Source organism: Balaenoptera acutorostrata, chromosome 1, assembly GCF_949987535.1.
Source record: "Balaenoptera acutorostrata chromosome 1, mBalAcu1.1, whole genome shotgun sequence".
Classification (NCBI taxonomy): Eukaryota; Metazoa; Chordata; class Mammalia; order Artiodactyla; family Balaenopteridae; genus Balaenoptera; species Balaenoptera acutorostrata.
This window is the reverse complement of record NC_080064.1, coordinates 110,758,590-110,778,626: the sequence shown is the minus strand read 5'-3', so window position 1 is coordinate 110,778,626 and position 20,037 is coordinate 110,758,590. Positions and strand designations below refer to the sequence as shown.

The 20,037-nt window shown below is 47.2% G+C and overlaps 2 protein-coding genes across 3 annotated transcripts in view; both read left to right on the top strand.

Moving 5' to 3' along the window:
- THEM4 (thioesterase superfamily member 4) overlaps window positions 1–1,242 on the top strand; it is a 41,347-nt gene extending 40,105 nt beyond the window's left edge. For both annotated transcript variants that reach the window (XR_009007663.1, XM_007178078.2), the window contains one exon: window positions 794–1,242. Coding sequence is in view for 1 of the 2 variants with exons in the window: in XM_007178078.2 (XP_007178140.2) it covers window positions 794–834 (41 nt within the window). In the remaining variant the exon portion in view is untranslated. The remainder of the gene's footprint in view (window positions 1–793) is intronic.
- Window positions 1,243–11,793: 10,551 nt separating this feature from the next.
- THEM5 (thioesterase superfamily member 5) lies at window positions 11,794–19,258 on the top strand. Its single transcript, XM_057553439.1, has 7 exons — window positions 11,794–11,847; window positions 11,984–12,181; window positions 13,108–13,309; window positions 14,461–14,589; window positions 18,057–18,174; window positions 18,770–18,894; window positions 19,212–19,258. The coding sequence occupies exons 1-7, from the start codon at window positions 11,794–11,796 to the stop codon at window positions 19,256–19,258; spliced, it is 873 nt and encodes a 290-aa protein (XP_057409422.1).
- The last annotated feature ends 779 nt before the right edge of the window (window positions 19,259–20,037 follow it).

The window sequence follows — 20,037 nt, the reverse complement described above, 5'->3', positions numbered from 1 at the left end:
TTGAATCCACAGTCAATTTAAAAATCCTATTCCAGGCTGTGGTTTATACTTTCTGTCTCACTAAACCTTTCAGTATCATAAAGGTAACAGACGGCTCAGTTGTAATTTTACTTCCTTTCACTTCCTTGACTATCTCTAATGGAAGTGGTAATGAACCATGAAATGACCAAGTGGCAGAGGACCTGGTTACCCAGGAGAGCTAATATAGTATTGTGAGAATCAAAAGTTGATTCTTTTTTTTTTTTTTTTAATAAATTTTCTTAAGGTTCTTTTCTTTTTTTTAATTCTATTGTTTTTATTTTATTTGTTTTTGGCTGTGCCGGGTCTTGGTTGGGGCACACAGGATCTTCACTGCAGCACGCGGGACCCTCCCCTGTGGTGCGCAGGCTCCTCAGTGTGGAGCGGGGCTTCTCTCTAGTTGTGTCACACAGGCTCCAGAGCACGTGGGCTGTGTAGTTGCTCTACGTGGCCTCTCTAGTTGTGGCCTGCGTGCTCAATAGTTGCAGCACGTGGGCTTAATTGCCCTGCGGCATGTAGGATCTTAGTTCCCCAACCAGGGATCAAACCCGCGTCCCCTGCGTTGAAAGGCGGATTCTTAACCACTGGACCACCAGGGAAGTCCCCAAAAGTTGATTCTTAATTTGGCTGAAAAATGAGAGTGGGCATATATCCTGAAGGTACCGATATGAATCAAAGTGCTTTTGTATGTGTATATATGTATTTCTACTTAGAGAAGTCCCATCAGATTGAAGTCAGTTGACTTATAATCATCTTCTGTTATTTTGTTGTTTAGGCTTATTTATAAAGCTGGATCCTGAAAAAAGTTTGACATAAAAGAGCTTCTGGTGAATTCCACACCAATCTGCGTAAGGCTCTCCCTCCTCCAGAAGAAGCAGTTGTCTTCAGTCCTGTTCTACTCATCCACTGTTAAATCCCCCATCAGGTGAAGCCTGCTAACACGGACCTTCCTAAACAAGTCTTTTGAATACAATTGAAGGAGCTCCATTTCCACCTTCCAAACTTTTTTACACAGAGACACTCCCTGTGAGAGTATCAGCAGTTCTTTCTGTCTCCTTTGGATAAGTGTCTGGTTCTCCTAAAATTTGAATAGGCTCCTTAAGTTTGCATAGGTGTGATGTCTGATCCATTGCATTCTGGAGAAAAAAATCATGTTGAAACTTTTACCACAAACTTGGAAATGCCAGAAAACCAAAGGAAGGAATAAATATGTGAGTGCACGAATACGTGTGTATGTGTATGTGTTGTGTGTGTGTGCATTATAAATTACAAAACCAGCTTTGTTGTATCTAAACAAATCTTTTTGGCTACAGTAGGAAACACAACTAGTTCCTATAGGATTGGATACCTCACATCTGTTGTCTTGGATTCTAGGGATTAAACTACTGTGCCATTTTAACATAGGCTGTGTTATTGTATCTTACCAATAGCACAGTATTGGTAATATCATCACTGGAAGGAGCCTGTATTCATTTCCTAAGTGTTTTAATCCATTTGGACTTCTGTAACAAAATACCACAGACCAGGTAGCTTATAAAAAACAGAAATTTATTGCTCACAGTTAAAATGGAAAATCCAGGATCAAGATGCCAACATGGTCACCTTCTGGTGAGGGCCCACTTACTGGTTCATATCTAGTACCTTCTCACTGTGTCCTTATTTGATGGAAGGAGCTCGAGATCTCTCTGGATCCTTTTTTATAAGGACAGTAATCCCATTCATGAGGGCTCCACCTTAAGCACTTCCCCAAAGCCCCACCTACTAATACCATCACACTGGGCATTAGGATTTCAACATATGAATTGGGCTGGGTTGTGGGGGGGCAAGGTCTATATGTAGATAATCCCAAAGAACCTACAAAAAAACTAAAGCTAATAAACGAATTCAGCAAAGTTGCAGCATACAAGACTTCATAAAAATTTTAAACTTTTGTGCATCAAAGGACATTATCAAGAAAGTAGAAAGGCAACCTACAGAATGGGAGAAAATATTTGCAAATCATATATCTGATAAGGGTTTAGTATCCAGAATATATAAAAAATTCTTAAAGCTCAACCCAAAAAAAGCCCACAATTTAAAAATGAGCAAAGGACTTGATTAGACATTTCTCCAAAGAAGGTATACAAATTGCCAACAAGCACATGAAAAGATGTTCAACATCATTGGTCATTAAGGAAATACATATCAAAACCACACTTCATACTCACTGAGATGACTATAATTTTTTAATGGAAAATAACAAGTGTCAACGAGAATATGAAGAAATGGGAACCCTCCTACATTGTTGGTCAGAATATAAAATGATGCAGCTGCTATGGAAGACAGTTTGGTGGTTCCTCAAAAGGTTAAACATAGAATTACTATATGGCCCAGGAATTCTACTCCTAGGTATGTGTCCAAGAAAAATGAAAACATATGTCCACACAGAAACTTGTACAAAAAAGTTTATAGCAGCATTATTCATAATAACCAAAAGGTGGAAACAACCCAAGTGGAAAATAACAAGTGTTGGCATAACCCTCAGACAATGCTAGTGGGAATATAAAATGGTGCGACCACTATGGAAAACAGTTTGGCAGTTCCTCGAAAAGCTAAACATAAAATTACCATATGACCCAGCCATTCCAAAGGAATTGAAAAGAGGGACTCAAACAGGTACTTATATGCCAGTGTTCATTGCAGTATTATTCACAATGGCCAAAAGGTAGAAGCAATCCAAGTGTCCATCAGCAGATGAATGGGTAAGCAAAATCCATAAAATAGAATATTATTCAGCCATTAAAAGGAAGGAAATTCTGACACATGCTACAACATGGATGAACCTTGAAAACAAGCTAAGCAAAATATACCAGACACAAGAGGACAAATGTTGTATGATTCTACTTGCATGAAGTATCTTGAGTAGGCAAATTCATAGAGACAGAAAATAGAGGTTAAAAGGGGGCTGGGGAGAGGGAGGAATAGGGAGTTATTGTTTAATAGGTACAGAATTTTTCGGGATGATGAAAAAGTTTTGGAAATAGTGATAGTTACACAATATTGTGGATGTAATTAATGCCACTGAGTTGTACACTTGAAAGTGGTTAAACTGGCTAGTTTTATGTTATATTTTTTTACCGCAACTTTTAAAATTTAATGTAATATACAGAAAGCATTGAATTATATACTTTAACGTGTGAATTGTATGTTAAATAAATTTTATCTCAACAAAGCTGTTAAAAAAGGTAATACTAAAAATGCAAGTACAGGGACTTCCCTGGTGGCGCAGTGGTTAAGGCTCTGTGCTCCCAATGCAGGAGGCCTGGGTTCAATCCCTGGTCAGGGAACTAGATCCCATACGCATACGTCAACTAAGAGTTTGCATGCTGCAACTAAGGAGCCTGCCTGCCACAACTAAGACCCGGTGCAACCAAATAAATAATTTTTTTTTAATAATTTAAATAATGCAAGTACATGTTTCCCCCATTATCCCAAAGTACAATGTTCCTATGAAACCTTTCATAAACTGAAATAGTGTAAAGCAAAGAAGCAATTACCTAAGTACACATCTTGCTAATAAATTAAGATAAAGCACTGATGCTCACAGACACAGTTCAAAGCTGTGGCTGCTTGTTGCTGGGATGCTGAGTGTAGTTCCCTGGGAAGGAGTTGGCAGTGCCACTGCTGCTCAGGGTACCCACTGCATCTAAAAGACTTGCTGTAGGGACTTCCCTGGCGGTCCAGTGGTTAAGACTCCATGCTTCCAATGCAAGGGGGCATGGGTTCAGTCCCTAGCCGGGGAGCTAAAATCCCATATGCCGCGCAGCACGGCAGCCAAGAAAATTTTTAAAAATAAAAAAAATAAAAGGCTGGCTGTAAAGTGCTGAATGCTATTATTGCTTTTCAACTTTTTTTGTAAAAGCGAAAATCCTCTTCAGGTATCTTTCAGTTAGTGAAAACAGGTACTAATATAGGTCTTTTGTAAAATCAAATTTGAGTAAAGCAAACTTTTGAAGAGCAAACACAAGAAAACAGCAGAGCTGTCACTTACATTCCAGGAGTCCTTTGTCAGTCACATTACAAGGATAAAACTGACTGACGTATTCTGTTTCATTGATCTCATTTAAAATACTATTATAATAAGGTGTTTCTAGTAAAAGCAAAAATATGATTTGTATTGATACTAAATAAAATTAAAATTATTTTCATTGTTTAAAAATTAAGTGGGCTGGAAAATGTATCAATTTTGTGTTTGTGATGTGTTTATTTTGCAGATCTTGTTTAATTTATTGCTCAGAGGAAATCAAAATTGCCCAAGCAAGAGACTTCAAAGTTTTCTTCGAAGAAGAAACTTTTCTTCTACTCCTTCTCTGCCAGGTTCTTCCTAGGCTACAGCCATTCTCAATAGCAGAGCTTTTTCAAACGCATTCCACTTATCTTTAACTCTCAAAAACCTTTCAGTACTATGACCTGAATCTTACCAAATTGCCTAGTTATCTAACAAAGTAATAAGAAATCAGAAAGTTTTCCCACTGACGTCTTAACCTCAAAATCTTAATAAAACTATTTAAACCCTTTCCTTGAAGGAAGGGAATTATGGAATAGGAACAAACTGGTCTTTTTTTTTTTTTTTCTTTAACGTCTTTATACAATTCTATCTAGTCAATTCTGTTATTTAAACAGGGCAGAAGTCAGCAAACTTTATCTTAAAGAACTAGATGATAAATATTTAAGCTCGTAGGTCATAGTCTGTCACAACTGTGACATTGTAGCACAAAAGCAGTCACAGATAATAAGCACTAGTCCTCCTTATCCGTGGGGGATACATTCCAAGACCCCCAGTAGATGCCTAAAACCTCGGATAGTACTGAACCCTATATATACTATGTTTCTTCCTCTGCATACATACCTATGATGAAGTTTAATTTATAAATTAGGCACAGTAAGAGAACAGTAACTAATAATAAATAGAACAATTATAACAATATATTGTAATAAAGTTATGTGAATGTGATATCTCTCTCTCAAAATATCTTATTGTATAAATTTAATGCCTTTTCCATCTTAACTAAGCACTTACCATGCACTGTGGCCATAACTCTTGCAGTTTGAGGTGCAACAGCAAACTAGCATGAATTTCTTTTTCCTTCTTCACAATTTCACGGATAGAAGATTCATTCTTACCGCAGATCTTAGCAACCTCGGCATACAATTTTTTTTCTTTCCTTATTAAGTTGAGAACTTTCACCTTTTCACTTAAAAGAGAGACTATCTCTTTGGCAATTCTCTTGGGCATATCTGAATTGCCAGCATCACTACTCTTGTGCTTTGGGGCCATTCTTAAATAAAATAAGGGTTACTGGAACACAAGCACTGCGATACTATGGCAGTGAATCTTAGGGAAATGGCTAAGTAACTAACAGGTAGGATACGACAGACAAACGGATGATTCACCTCTGGGGCTAGATAGAGCGGGACTTGAGCTGTGATAGTTCACTCACCTCCTTTTATGCCCTCAGCTGTTTGCTTCCAGTACAAGGCAATCTAGCCAAGTACAAAAGGGGAGGGAGAAGGAAGAGAGTCAGAAGCTAAGGGCTGCCAACTTCCAGGTGGCAGTGATTTACATTGGCCTTAAAGAATCTTTACAAGCACAAGTACAACAGATTTTAATGCAAGGCTTTTGCCCTCCTCAGCTGATGGTGTCCTGAGTTGCCACAGGGGAGAAGCAATGTTCAAGATGACATGCAGAGGCTGCCTATGAAGAGGTTGTATTCATGAGTGAACGAAGGTGAATTGGCCCATAATTCTCCTCCAGAGTGGTTCAAGCCTACTGCAGGACAAGTATTGTAAAAAGAAAAAAAAGTAGTAGCTATTTCTTAAAATTACAATTTTCCAGGCATTGTGTAAACACATTATTTACTTCACCCCCTTTCCTTCTTAGATGCTACTGATGGCCTTATTTTACAGGTGAGCAAACTGTGTGAGGTTAAGTACATTTCCCAAAATCACACCGCCACCCTATGAAATAGGTACTCTGATTATTCCGTTTTACAGATGAGGAAGCTGAAGCAAACCTGGGATTTGCATCTGGGTCCTCCTGACTCCAGACCAGATCCCCAAGCTTCCAACACTGGGATTTATTGTCCCCTGTGATTACTGACTCGGGCACTGAAGTGTGTAAAAGTGTGATGGAGTAAGTGCTAGACCCTGGTGAGAGATCCTGGAGAAGGCAGAGGTGGAAGAGACATTTCTTTTACGTCTGAAGGCCAGAGTTTTCAAATTTGAATTTTGAAAACTTTATACTTTATAAATACCCCAATCAAGAAATTGGTTAAAATTTAATAATAGGGCAAAACTTAATAGTAGATATCATTAGTTTCCATTTAGGATAAGGGAAAAAACAACCTGTAAAATAATAACAATAATAAGTAAGTAAAAGTGTAGAGGACTGGGGACGGACATTATAGAGTTGTAGCTAACTGTCTCTAAATGCACATTAGCTGACTCAGGAATGCAAATGAAATAAATTTTCCAAGGAGAAGCACTCGGCCAGCTGTCGATTCCCTCTGAAGTAACTTATTGTTCTCAGGAAAAAAATAAATCCTACACAGGTAAGGATAAATGTGATAAAAGGAAAAGTACTGAAATTAAGACCCAGGAATAATATCTACCTCACCCATATCTAAAATGTGGGGGCGAAATGCTTCCATAAAGTCACCCACTTCCTCAGCCATTTGTGACATGCCCCACAAACTTTCCCACGTTTCTGAAGAACTCTGGAGTTACAGCCTCTGAACTGTAGTGCTTCTAAATGAGCCTCAGTAGAGAGAGAGCCACTTTTACTCCTCCTTTCTTTTACTTTGGCTCCATTTCATCCCTTCTCTCCCAAAACCAATCTTCATACTGGGGACATGCCTCCTCGGCCACCCTTCCCCATCATGACTGACCTCTTTGTTTACTTCTATTCATCTCTGGGGCAAAAACTTCTGGACTACTGCTAAGATACAGCCATGGACGTCAGTTGTTTTTTGTCTGTCCATCATCCCTTCCTCCTTGTCTTCTGGTAAAAGAACTATGCTGACTTGGCAGATGGCCCTTCCAGGTTTCATTTGATTCTATGGAGGAGGGAAGCGGATTAAAATATACTTTGGAAGTACAATCAATGAAGCTGGTTAATCTCAATGAATTTGAGTTTCCTCATCTATAAGATGAGGGGATTAGACCAAAGGCTCTTTAGAGGCACCTCCAGACTCAGATAGTCTGAGGGTTCTCTGAACTTCACCTAGGAAGAAGTCAGTCGGTCTGGTCCAGCCACGCCCTTTCAGGGAAGGGGTACCTGAAAAAAATTGTGCATCCAGGGAAATTTTGCTTCCATAAACTCAGACTCAAGGTTGTTCTCCTTCTCCTTATCAAAACCTACTTTCAGGATCCCACTTAAACTAAGAAGTAAAATAACTAACTGCTTACAGTTACTAAGCTCTTTGAAGAGCCACTCCAGCGAAGTGGCTCTTCGCTGGAATCTTCACATTTTAAAGGAGAAGCAAAACGTTAAACCATGATGAGCAATGTGTGGGGCAATAACTCTCAATATCACAATATGTAAATGGGTGAGTGTATGTGCATACGTGTACATGTGTGATATTTATGTGAGTCAGTGTGTGAGTGAGCATGCATGTATGCGAATGTGGATACTTATGCCATGTGTATGCATGCACGTGCATTTGTGTCTCTGTGCATGTGAGTGTGCTCATATTTGTGTTTTTGTGAGGCTGCGTGTGTACACCTGTGTGTATTGTATATACAATACACGCATACAAGTAATGTATATACATGCATACGAGTATGCATGCATGTGTGTAAATGTATATATGTGTGCACATAAACCCATGTGTGTGTTGTGTGCATGAGTATATACACGCATATCCACATCCGTGTATGAGTGTGAGTGTGCATGTGAATGTTAGTGCGTGTGGGCATGCATAGTATGTTTGTGAGTGCGTGTGCGTGCCTCTGTGTGTGTGCCTGTGCAGGCACTAAAAGAGCCAGGTAACTCTGGAACTGTAGTTGCCGAAGGTGGGGGCGGGGAGTAAAGTACTGGGGTCTACAGTGTCCAGGAGCCAGGCCAGCTCAGCCTAGCAGAGGGCACTGCGGAGGGAGAAGGGCTTTCTCTGCACCAAGGAACTCTACACCAGAGTTGTAACAACATTGTTCTTTGCTGACTGGGCCACCAAGCAACAGTGGTCATGCCGTGTGTCAAGTGCCTGGTGCCCAGCTGTGGATAGGAGAGGAGGCCACATGTCCCAAGCTGCCCCGCCTTGCTTTAGGCCAGAAACCACAGCAACAGGAAGGAAGAGACCTCCCAATAGGTCCTTTTCTCTGTCTTAATAGACAGAATCTAGGGCAAGCCCCAGAGCCAGATGCTCCTGGACAACCTGGCTTCGAGAATGGAATCCATGGTCAGGCCAGTTGAATATGAAACTTGATCTTTTCACAGCACTCAGACAATGGAATGCCAGTGTTTCCCCTCAGTCCCCGGGAAGTGTGAAGACAGAGCCCTACCAGCCCCCAGGGAAGTAAGAACCAGGTTTTTTTGGATGCTAATCATTCTGGCTGGGTTTTGAGAGCTCTGGGAACTCTTGTGAAAGAGGGAAGAATTCAGAGAAGAAAGGGGCCTCCTGCCCGACTACGTGGAGGTCTGGAGGGCTGGCTGGGGATAGAGGAGGTCGAGAGGGTGGTTATGGGGTGGGGGTAGCAGGGGAAATGGCCCAACAAAGGTGAGGCCTCCTTGTTTGGGAAGCACAGGGATGGAGGCTGGAGGTGGCAGAGTCTTGGGAGGCTCCCCTGCGAAGGACAGTGTTCAAAACCTCCTCCAGCAGCCACCTGGGAGCCGAATCACCTAGTGAGCGTCTCCCTCCACCTGGCCCCAGGGCTTGACATGGTTCCTCCTGGGAACCTGAAGAGGACTTGCCCTCAAGGCTCTCACCTGGCCCTCGCCCCACCCCATCAGGGCCGTGGGACTTGACTCCATACCCATCTGATTATCCTGTGTGGACATACTCCAGCCCCAGGATGCCCATGGCCCTGAGGAAGAGGGCAGGAGTCCTGGGCACCTAGCAGCAGTTGGTGATGTCACCATCACCTATACTTGGAGGGCTCATGAACTTGGCCCCTGAGCCAGTTCAACAGTTAACAAAACCCTGTTTCAGAGTTTTCAGGGGAGAAAGGGGCTCGGGATATCATGGGGGCAGGTGTTAGTCATTTAATATGCTTTTTTTTTCATTCATTCATTTATTTATTGGCTGTGTTGGGTCTTCGTTGCTGTGGTCAGGCTTTTTCTAGCTGCATGGAGCAGGGGCTACTCTTGGTTGCGGTGCACGGGCCTCTCATTGCTGTGGCTTCTCTTGTTGCAGAGCATGGGCTCTAGGCAGGCGGGCTTCAGTAGTTGTGGGACACAGCCTCAGTAGTTGTGGCTCACGGGCTCTAGAGTGCAGGCTCAGTAGTTGTGGCGCACGGGCTTAGTTGCTCCGCGGCATGTGGGATCTTCCCAGACCAGGGCTTGAACCCGTGTCCCCTGCATTGGCAGGCGGATTCTTAACCACTGTGCCACCAGGAGGTTAAGACTCTGTGCTCCCAATGCAGGGGGCCCAGGTTCGATCCCTGGACAGAGAACTAGATCCCGCATGCCACAACTAAGAGTTCACATGCCACAACTAAAGGTCCCGCACGTGGCAACGAAGATCTCACGGGCTGCAACTAAGACCTGGCGCAGCCAAATAAATAAATAAATGTTAAATAAATAAATAAATAAAATGAATGTGACCTTACTTTGTACCCCATGCTTGGAAAACAGATGTGACTGTCCCATTGGTTTTGAAGGTACCATCTCTTAAGGGATTGGGTATGAGAAAGGGGGAATTTCAGCTGCAGGCCTGGCCAGGCCTATGAGTGCACATGTGCACACTCACACACACACACACACACACACACACACACACACACACACACACCCCTTCAGGATTTGTCACTTTCTGAGCTTAGAGATCCTGCCTCTCTCTGCCTCTTAGCAGTTCACAGATAGGAAATCAGTTCCAGCTGAGCAGTTGGGCGAGCTCTCGCATTTCTGGGAGGAGCTCAGGTTTCCCTGGGTTGGCCTAGTTCCCTGACTCTGTACTCTGCCGGGGGGACCCCCTCCTTCAGCCCAGTGACCACACCAGGCAGCAGCACTTGGAGCCAGCAGCTGCCTATCAGCTGCTCAGCTCCCCTGGGCATGGGGTCTTCTGCCACAGCCCTGCCCTCCCTGTGTTATTCTTCTCCCAGGTGAGCATCCCAGCAGCCCACCCAGAGCCCCTCTGGGCAGAGTACTTAGCAACAACTCCTTTTAACTCCACCCGGTGCCCCAGGTTTGGTGAAGACAGCCTTTTCTCCTGTTTGGCCAGTCTGAGGCCCAGCCTCCCATTAACACTTCCCACCCACAGCAAAGACCAAGAACCTTAGAAAATGGATAAAGCAAAAACCCTGAAGCAGCGTAGAGCCAAATGATTCATCAGTTCCAACATATTTTCCTTTCCAAAGGGCCCACTGTGGGCACCAGAGTATTATTTTTGGCTGCATTGGGTCTCAGTTGCGGCACGTGGGATCTTTTGTTGTGGCACACAGGCTTCTCTCTAGTTGCAGCGCACGGGCTTAGTCACCCCGTGGTATGTGGGATCTTAGTTCCCAGACCAGGGACGGAACCCACGTCTCCCGCATTGGAAGGTGGATTCTTAACCACTGGACCACTAGGGAAGTCCCAACTCCCTGTTTTTAAATGTTGGCAACTAACTCAGATATTTATGATTAGACCCAGAGACTAAATCAACCAAAAAACTGGGTTCCCCCAGTCCTTGAAGAAGTTTCCTTCGAACCTTGACAAGAGATGAGGAAAATATTTATATCCTCGTCTTCTAGGGCAGCTAACTACAGAAGGTGGGATAAAATCTTTAAATTTCCATATTAAATCAGTACGATCTTTCAGAACCTACCAAACTCATCATCATCATCATCATCATCATTATAATTCCATCTTTGCATAGTTCTGACCTTTAGAATAAGCTTTATTCTAGTGAATTAAAATCTGGGACTTTTAGTTGAAAACTGGCAGTTTTAATTCAGTGCAAGAAATACCACCACCAAAAAGAGTCCGCACCCTTGCAGATGCTGACTGAGCACTCCTCCCCACTCCCCCACTCAAAGCTGGCTCTTTTCCAGGCTCATCATCAGCAAAGCCTCCTCTGCCCCACTCCCCGCCTCACTCCCAGCATTGCCTGCTGCCATCACCCACTCCCTGGGGTTCCCAAAGCACAGAATGCCCTTGCTAAGCTGCTTCCTCCCTGAATGATTTTCTGGCCTCCCCTTCCAAGGCCTCCTCCCCCCACCCCACTCCTCCCCACCCCGTCCTCACCAGGGACCAGCAGGTGGAGGCTTGCCTGGGCTTCCCTCTGTATGAGATAGAAGAAGGGAGTGGCTGAGGGCTGTGAGTTGGTTTTCTGAGTCCCAGGATCATACCAGAGCTTTCAGAGTCTTGCTGCAGAGCACCTGCCACAAACACTCCACCAACACACACAGACACTCCACCAGTAGCCTCCAATCAAGGATTAGACCTCCCTTATCTTTCTGGGAATATTACTGGGCTCTCCCCAGAAAATCTCCAGGGCAACTCTCCAAAGCTTCCTATACGCTATACTATTTCATTATGTACTTTTTTGCTCCTTTAATAAATATTTCTTTCTGAACTCAGGCCAGTCCTGCTATGCATTCATGCCCAAGCAGCATCTGCCCCCTCCCCAAGTGCTGGGTGGGACTCTGGACCAGGTACAGTCCCCAAGCATCTATGGGTGTTGTATCAAACCAGCCCAGCCTTGCCTAATCATCTGCGGTGGCAGCTTGCTAATGAAAGCCTTGTGACAGAGAAGAGTGAGGCTTGTCTGAGAGGTGGCTGGCCCGATAGCCCCAAGGTGCAGCTGAAAAGGGCTCACTCGCCTCGCTGCTGCAGCCCTGCCAACCCCAATCCCAGCGCTCAGCCACGATAAGAAGAGGCTTCCAGGTGGCAGCGAGACGTGGCCACCACGGAGCCCTCGCTGGTGGCCCCTACATCCTGCCCAGGTTCAGCCCTGCCTCAGCATTCGGATCCTCCACGGACTCCCTGGTGAGTGAGTGCCCCGCTCAGCCAGATGCGCAGCCCTTCTCCTGGGGGCCGCGGGTGTAGGGAGCACCCTGAATCTCCTCTTCCCCGATTGTGGCCGGGGCAGGTGAGCAGTTTGTTGGGAGCTATTTGATTTGGCAAAGGAAACCAAGTAGCCCAGATCCACAACTAAGACTACCAGGTGACTTTCATCCTGATCTGAATCTTGTGTGGCCACCACTCACTTTCCTCCTATGGGACTCAGACCGTTGCAGCTGAGTTGCGACACCCCCAGACAAAGGACCCTGTGTGTGGCCGACTGCCCATGGGTGCATTTGGCGCGTGAGCATCCGGCATCACAGAGGACTCCTCCTCATCCCACAGAAGGTACCGCACCACTGTGGGCACCCAGAACAGGTTTCAAAGGAGCCCCCCTTCCCCGGGCAGGCCCACGGCTATGGACAGAGCTGGAGTAGCCCCTGAGGTGAGGGGGTGGTAGCAGTGATCCTCACCTGTGGTCACACCCCCAGGGTAGACAGTGTCTCAGGATGAGCTCTAGTCTGACCATCAGCTCACACACTCACAAGCTTGGCAACCTTAGCCGTGTTTCTTCAGTTTCCCCATCTGGAAGGTGGGGCTAATACTAGCCGTTCTCAGCCTCAAAGAATACCTCACAGGCTTTAAAACAGGACAATTTTAATGCGCCACCACAGAGCAGCATGCCTCTAACTGTCAGCCCCCATGCCTTTCCTTCCCTTCCTTTGCACATTAGTGTCCCCTTCCCTGGTCACCCCACAGGAGTCCCCAAGGGCCATTTCCCTCAAGTCAACACTGGTGGAAGGGATTAAGGAGCCCAAGAACCCAGGAGCACACTACCCACAGGTCCCGAAGCCCAAGCAGCAGCCCACCTCCCAGGAAGCTGTCTAGTCTCCCTGATTTTTCCTGCCCAGGTCTCAAGATTCTGTCAGGAGAAGACAGATTTGAAGAATTACACCCTGCCCAATGCCAGCTGGTGTCCAGACATGCTGAACCTGTACCACGAATTTCTGGAGAAGACTAAGGCCGATGGCTGGATCAGACTGCCCTCCTTCAAGTCCAACAGAAACCACATCCAGGGGCTCAAGCTCCCATTAGCATTAACGGTTACCTCAGGTAAGGCCTGGCCAGAGAGGGCCCATCGGCACACATGCACCCCAGCCCACCAGGGTCAGATCAGCCAGCCCCTTTCCCTGTGGTCAGAGTTGCTCAAGAAGGAAATTCACAAGCTCTGGGCCAGTTCTCAGCCAGAAGTTTTTTCTGTTAACTCCACCCCTCCCACTGCAGCCCCAGGCAGGTGGATGAGAAAAGCATCCTCTCAGGCCCCTGGCTCCCCTCCTCCCAGGGGAAGAGAGCACACCCTAGCAGCTGCCTCTGCTCCCAGCCCAGAGTGCACCCACTCTGGGTGAACTGCACCCAGGAGAACTGCTGACTCAGCTCCCTGCCCCGCTGCCTTCTCACCCGGGCTGCTTCCCTTACTGTCAAGCCTTATCCCAAGTCCTCCTCCCCACCCCACAAAGGTCTGAGGACTCCCCCTTGCCCAGTGCAGACCTCCGCACACCATCCCTGCTCTGCTAGGCCCAGAGGCTCTCCTGAAACACCCACGGATCAGAGTGACAGAGTTTTCCACTTTGATCTCTCTGCGTGTGCGTGTGTGTGAGCACGTGTGTGTGTTAACTTGCCTCTCTCATTCACATATGTGTTCTTCCAGCCCAGCGATGAATGGGTGGTACATTGGGTTTAGGGAAAAAACAAAGCAGGCGCACCAAAATTTTTTGAAGACTTTGGATTCCATCCAAAAAGGATATAGTTCTTATAGTCGCCTTGAGAAAAATAATCAGAACTTTGGGGGACTCTTCTGCACTTATTTTTCTGTTCAGTATTGTTATTTTGAATTATATGTGAATTAAATGACATACACTTTAATTTTCAATGTTTAAGGTCTCTTCAAGTCTGACCTGCCCCTGACCCTACATCTACTCTCAGCCAGGGAACTTCATGAGTGTTTCTTCCTCAAGACCCAGGGCTCCCTGAGGACAGGGCTGTGTCCCCCTCAGACCGAGGGCCCTGAGGACAGGTCCGTGCCTTGCTCTCCAATTGAAGGCTCCCTGAGAGCAGAGCCTGTATGTCCTCTGGTTCTCTCGTCAACCCTATACCTGAGGCCGGGCTCCATCCATGCTGCTGAACCACTGGTCCTTCATCCTGACTGGGCCCCATGCCCTCACTCACTCCTTTCTTCAGCTGTGTCACTCCCCATCTCTCCCCAGACAAAAGTGACTGTCGCATCTTCACCAGGTGTATCAAAATGGAAGGACAAGGCTACGAGTATGGCATCTTTTTCCACCCATCCAAGAAGTCCGTCTGTCTTTTCCAACCAGGCCCCTCCCTGGAGGGCCCCCAGGGTAAGGCCACAGGCAGGCCCGCGGGGGGACATCTTTGCTGCTTCCTGGGCTTGGCTCAGGAGACGGACTGGGTACAGCCGGGCTCTGGGATCTGTACCTCTCTCTAAGGAGCTGGGTTGGGAGTGGGAGGCTCTGGGCTCCAGTCTCACAGTATCAGACTTGGAAGGATATTCTGTCATCTGGTCCAGTCCCCACTGTGCAGATAATAAAGAGCCTCCTTATTCAGGACTGGGAATTTTCCCCTAAGAAGGGGTCTTAGAAGCCACTTTGAGAAGGATGTGTTGGACTTGGAAGAAGACAGAATCTGGAGTTAGGAGCCAGGCTTCCAGTCCTGCTCTGTCAGGCTTGCTTGGAGACACCGAGCAAGCAATTTAACCTCTAGCCTTCGGTCTCCTTACCTAAATCTTTTTTTTTTTTAATTTTATTTATTTATTTATTTATTTATGGCTGTGTTGGGTCTTCGTTTCTGTGCGAGGGCTTTCTCGAGTTGCGGCAAGTGGGGGCCACTCTTCATCGCGGTGCGCGGGCCTCTCACTATCGCAGCCTCTCTTGTTGCGGAGCACAGGCTCCAGGTGCACAGGCTCAGTAATTGTGGCTCACGGGCCCAGCTGCTCCGCGGCATGTGGGATCTTCCCAGACCAGGGCTCGAACCCGTGTCCCCTGCATTGGCAGGCAGATTTTCAACCACTGCGCCACCAGGGAGGCCCTCCTTACCTAAATCTTGATGCAATAATATCTACCTTCCAGAATAGCTGATAGATATGATATTATGGGCCTATATGTATGTGCTCATAAACCATAAAGCACAATATAGCTATCAGACCATCTATCCAAACTTCACCTTCTATCCATGGGCAAACTGAGGCACATAGAGGTAAGTTATCTTGCCCAAGGTAGCACAGGCAATCAAGGTCAGGACCAGGACTCTAATCCAGGAGCTGGGATTCCAAGTCCGTTGTTTCTTCCACTGTACTCCATTGCCTCCAAACTGGGAATAGACCCAGGAAAGAACTCACACTGGACATAAATACATTCACGAGGGAAATCAGGCTGGCCCTGAGCTTCTTGCCCGAGAATACTGGGTCACCATGTCCACGGTTGTCTGCCTTCTCCATCCTTGTTCCTGCTTTAGACACTCACTGAATGCTATTGTTGGTGTCAGAATTCCTGCAAGGGAGAAGAGGGAGGAGGGGGAAGGAGAAGCTTTAGGGTCCCAAGGCCTGAGAGAGACTCAATTGCAGTTAAACAGAATTCAAAGAGCTTAATAGATGTCAGCACCTCTACAGGCCATGGATTCAGACTGCAGCCCTTTGTCACCTTGGCCATCCTTAAAGTATCTTCCGTGGGGACACTGATTCCCACACTAGTGCGGGCAGACGCTGGGGGACTAGGTCAGAGCTCTACCCAGGCCATGGGTCCCCTCCCTTCTGAAGAGGAAAACCCCCAAGAAGGCAGGGATAGGGCGGAGTGTGGCTGACTTTATTTAGGGCCTCATGGAGGTGGGGCAGTGGAGTCAGAGGAGGACCACCCAACACTGAGGCCAGAGGACTGAGGGGGTCCAGAGAAGAAATTAGTGCCCAATTAGAAAAACCCAGTTCAGTCTATCTCCTGGGTAAGGAAAAACCCAGTTTTTCCCTGCTACGTCTGTCTTTCCTGTGAGTCTCCTTTACTCTCATATAGAACACTTCCCTTCCGACACTTCTGGTCACCAAATGTTCACAGATTTTTCCCCACAACAAGCAATGCTCTGTGACACCAGCTGGGTGTCCTACAATTTAACTCCATTCTGACACTGTCTACCTAGAGGTAGTGTCAGATCCCACAGGTTAAAGTCTCAGTCTCACAAGACTGCTCGCACCCTTCTTCAGGTGCCAATGGCAAGTGTAAGTCCCCAGGTTACCCACAACTTCTGTCTGATTTGGCTACAATTGGTGGTTCCCAGAACCCTCTCCTGTGGTTGGATTAATTTACTAGAACCACTCACAGAACTCAGAGAAACAACTATATTTACCAGTTTATTAAAGATATGATAAAGGATGAACATCCAGGTGGAAGAAACCCATAAGGTAAGGTCTGGGAGAATCCCAAGCTCAGGAGCTCCCGTCCCTGCGGAGTTGGGGTGCGTCACTCTTCTAGTGTGGGTGTGTTCGCCAACCTGGAAGCTCTCTGAGCCCCATACTAACTGGAATTCTTATGGAGGCTTCAACACATAGGTATGATCAATCATTAACTCCATTTCCAGCCCTTCTCTCTTCTCAAGAGAATTGGGAGAGGCGCGGGGGGCAGGACTGAAAATTCCAAGCTTCCAATCATGGCTTGGTCTTTCTGGTGACCAGCCCTCAACCAGGAGCCGGCCCAGAGTCACCTCATTAGAACAAAAGACACTCCTATCACCCAGGAAATAGAGGGTTTCAGGAGCTCTGTGCCAGGAATCAGGGGCAGAGACCAATATTTGTATTTTCTATTATCTTGACAAGTACCCACCCAGCCCCTAGGCAATGAGGCGGGGTAGGCTTCTGGCTGACCAAGAGCTACCCTGCAGCACCTACACACTTGCGGATGGGTCTCCTGCCTGGCCAGCGAGGACAACAAGGGAAGAGCAGGCTTAGGGTTCTTTGGCAACAACTGTTCCCCTCCTTCAAGCAATATGGGGAGGGAGGTGACTAGAAGCGTACAAGAAGTTTTGTAAACATTACCTCATTTGATCTGATGAGATAGAAATTATTTTTATTCACAATTCACAGTGAGAAAACTAAAGCTCAGAAAGGTTTAGCAACTTGCACAAGATCAAACATGTAGTGAAGGTGGAGGCAAGGAGTCAAGCCAGGTGGGTGTGGTTGCATGGCCCCCAGCTGGGTGCCTTTCTATTGTCCCCAGCTTGACCAGCAATGGAGCTTTGGCATGAAGGTCAGCTTACACAAGTGAGAATGAGAGTTTTATGTGCTGTACATAAAGCACGTGCTGGCATCATCCTGCTGAAGCCGGCTCTCGGCTTTCCACCGGCAGCACTGCTCGGGAGTCTATCTCGTCAGCACTTTATAGGTCCTAAGTTAAGTTCCACGTTTACCCACCTTGAAAATGTGGGCTCAGCACTGGCCATAGTGACTGGTGAGGTGAGAGCTGGCCCAAGGTCATGGTTTAGAGACTAAAGCCCAGAAGTTCAGGGGCTTTTCCATTCCCTGTAGGAGTGCACCTTTCCAAATTACGGTAGTTGCCACCAGTAATTAGCTGATGAATCTGAAAAAGGTTTTTCCATTAACTCTAACAGCAAAAAAAGTGTTTTTCCTGGTGAAATAAAATCACGGTATCAGTGGTTGCTAACACATGCTGTAGCAACATGGAAGAAAAATCAGTTGATTTTGACTGGTTTGATCAGACGGGATCCAGATCTGTTTCCTTTCCTTTCCTGGGGAAAGATGGAGGTGGGGTGGTTCCAGCCCTGGCCTTGCTCCCTGCCCGCACCCCTAGGTTTGCCCACGGAGGGTCACTGGCAGCCATGATAGACGAGACCTTCTCTGAAACTGCTTACCTGGCTGGAGAGGGGCTGTTCACACTAAATCTCAGCATCAGGTTCAAAAAGTAAGTACGGGGCTTCCCTGGTGGCGCAGTGGTTGAGAATCTGCCTGCCAATGCAGGGGACGCGGGTTCGAGCCCTGGTCCGGGAAGATCCCACATGCCGCGGAGCAACTAAGCCCTTGTGCCACAACTACTGAGCCTGCGCGTCTGGAGCCTGTGCTCCGCAACGGGAGAGGCCGCGATAGTGAGAGGCCCGCGCACCGCGATGAAGAGTGGCCCCCGCTTGCCGCAACTAGAGAAAGCCCTCGCACAGAAGCGAAGACCCAACGCAGCCATAAATAAATAAATAAAAATTAAAAAAAAAAAGTAAGTACGGATCCTTGGGGTGTTGGCCGTTGAGGGGACAGCCATGCGTGGCAGTTGAGGTGTAGAAGTCCTGCCTGTCACTCTCCTTCCCCAGCCACGCGGTCCTCTGGTCCCCGGCCGGGATGCAACCTCTGCTGTCAGACTCTGGTTGCTGGCAGATGGGCCCTGAGCCCAGAGCCACTTTAGTCCTCGAGGCAGGGTGGGATGAAGAGAAGGATGGGGGGACAAAGAGGTAAAGGGATGGCGGCCAGGGGTTCATGTGAGGGAGGGGCTAAGCCGCCTCCTCTCCCAGCTTGATCCGCGTGGGCTCTCTGGCTGTGCTGAACGTTGACGTGGAAAAGATTGAGGACCAGAAGCTTTACATATCCTGTGTCGCCCAGAGCGCGGACCGGCAGACAGTTTACGCCAAAGCTTCAGGTAGAGAGGTCCTCAGCCTCAGCCCCAGGCCCTGTCCTGCCACCGCGACACCCAGAACAAATAGAAGGGGAATGTTAAGGATCCAGTCCCAAGCCGGGGTCCAGCTTTTTAGAGTGGGGTTGGGTACTTGCAGGAGACACAGACAAAGTGAGGGAAAACCCAGCCAGGATTTTTTTTTCTATGTGTGAGTGGCCCAACCTGTAGCACAGGAGAGGACCCAGGTACTGAGTAACGGGGTGCAAATGCTCTGAGCACCCCATCAAGCTCCTACCATCTGTGCTCTGGCTCCTGCCACTTGGCTCCCCCTTCTCTTGCAGGCACTTTCCTCCAGCTGCAGCTGGAAGAGGATTCATCTCAATACTAGAAACTATGCCTTCAGGAGAGCCTACTGCCAACCGCCTTGCCTACCTGGGACACACCCCAGAGCAGCGAGGGGTGTCCGGGAAGTAACTGGTGAAGTGAGGGAGAAGGCACTTTCCTTTGCATAAATAAAGTCTCACAGCCCTGTTCGCAGTCCAAGACCCTTCTGCAGTTGGAAATCAAAATCCTTCCAGGCCCTTCCACATACCCACCTTCCCATCCAGAACCAATAGAAGCGAAGTACTGAGATCTGCCAGGGACCAGGCACTGGGTGAGGCACCAAGCACACAGTGATGAAAGACAGGGCCCCTGGCCTCGAGATGCACAACTGTGGGCCGGGAGCAGCTCCTCCCACCCCACCGTGGCTCTGGTTATGGGTGCAGTGCAGACACAAAGGGGGGTGGGCGGTCAATTTTACTCTAGGAAAGCGATCAAAGAAGGCTTTCTAGAGGGCTTTCTAGAAGAAGCTGTGCTTGAACTGAGTCTCAGAAGTTAAGTGGTGTCCACCAGGCAGGCAGGGGACTATTCCAAACAGAGGGACTATTGCGAGCAAAGGCACAAAGGGATGAAAGAGCACAGTGACTCTGGAGAACAGAAAAGTGTTGAGTGGGGCAGGAGTCTAGGGAAAGAGAAGGGGGCAGGGCAGGTGCAGGCCATGGAAGGCTCCTTAAACCCTGCAATGGAGCTTGAACTTTGTCTTGTAGGCAACAGGGAGCCTTTAAAGTGTTTGGGCTAGGGAGTGACAAAGTTTTGTCTTTTCAAAAGATGACTCTGGTGGCAATA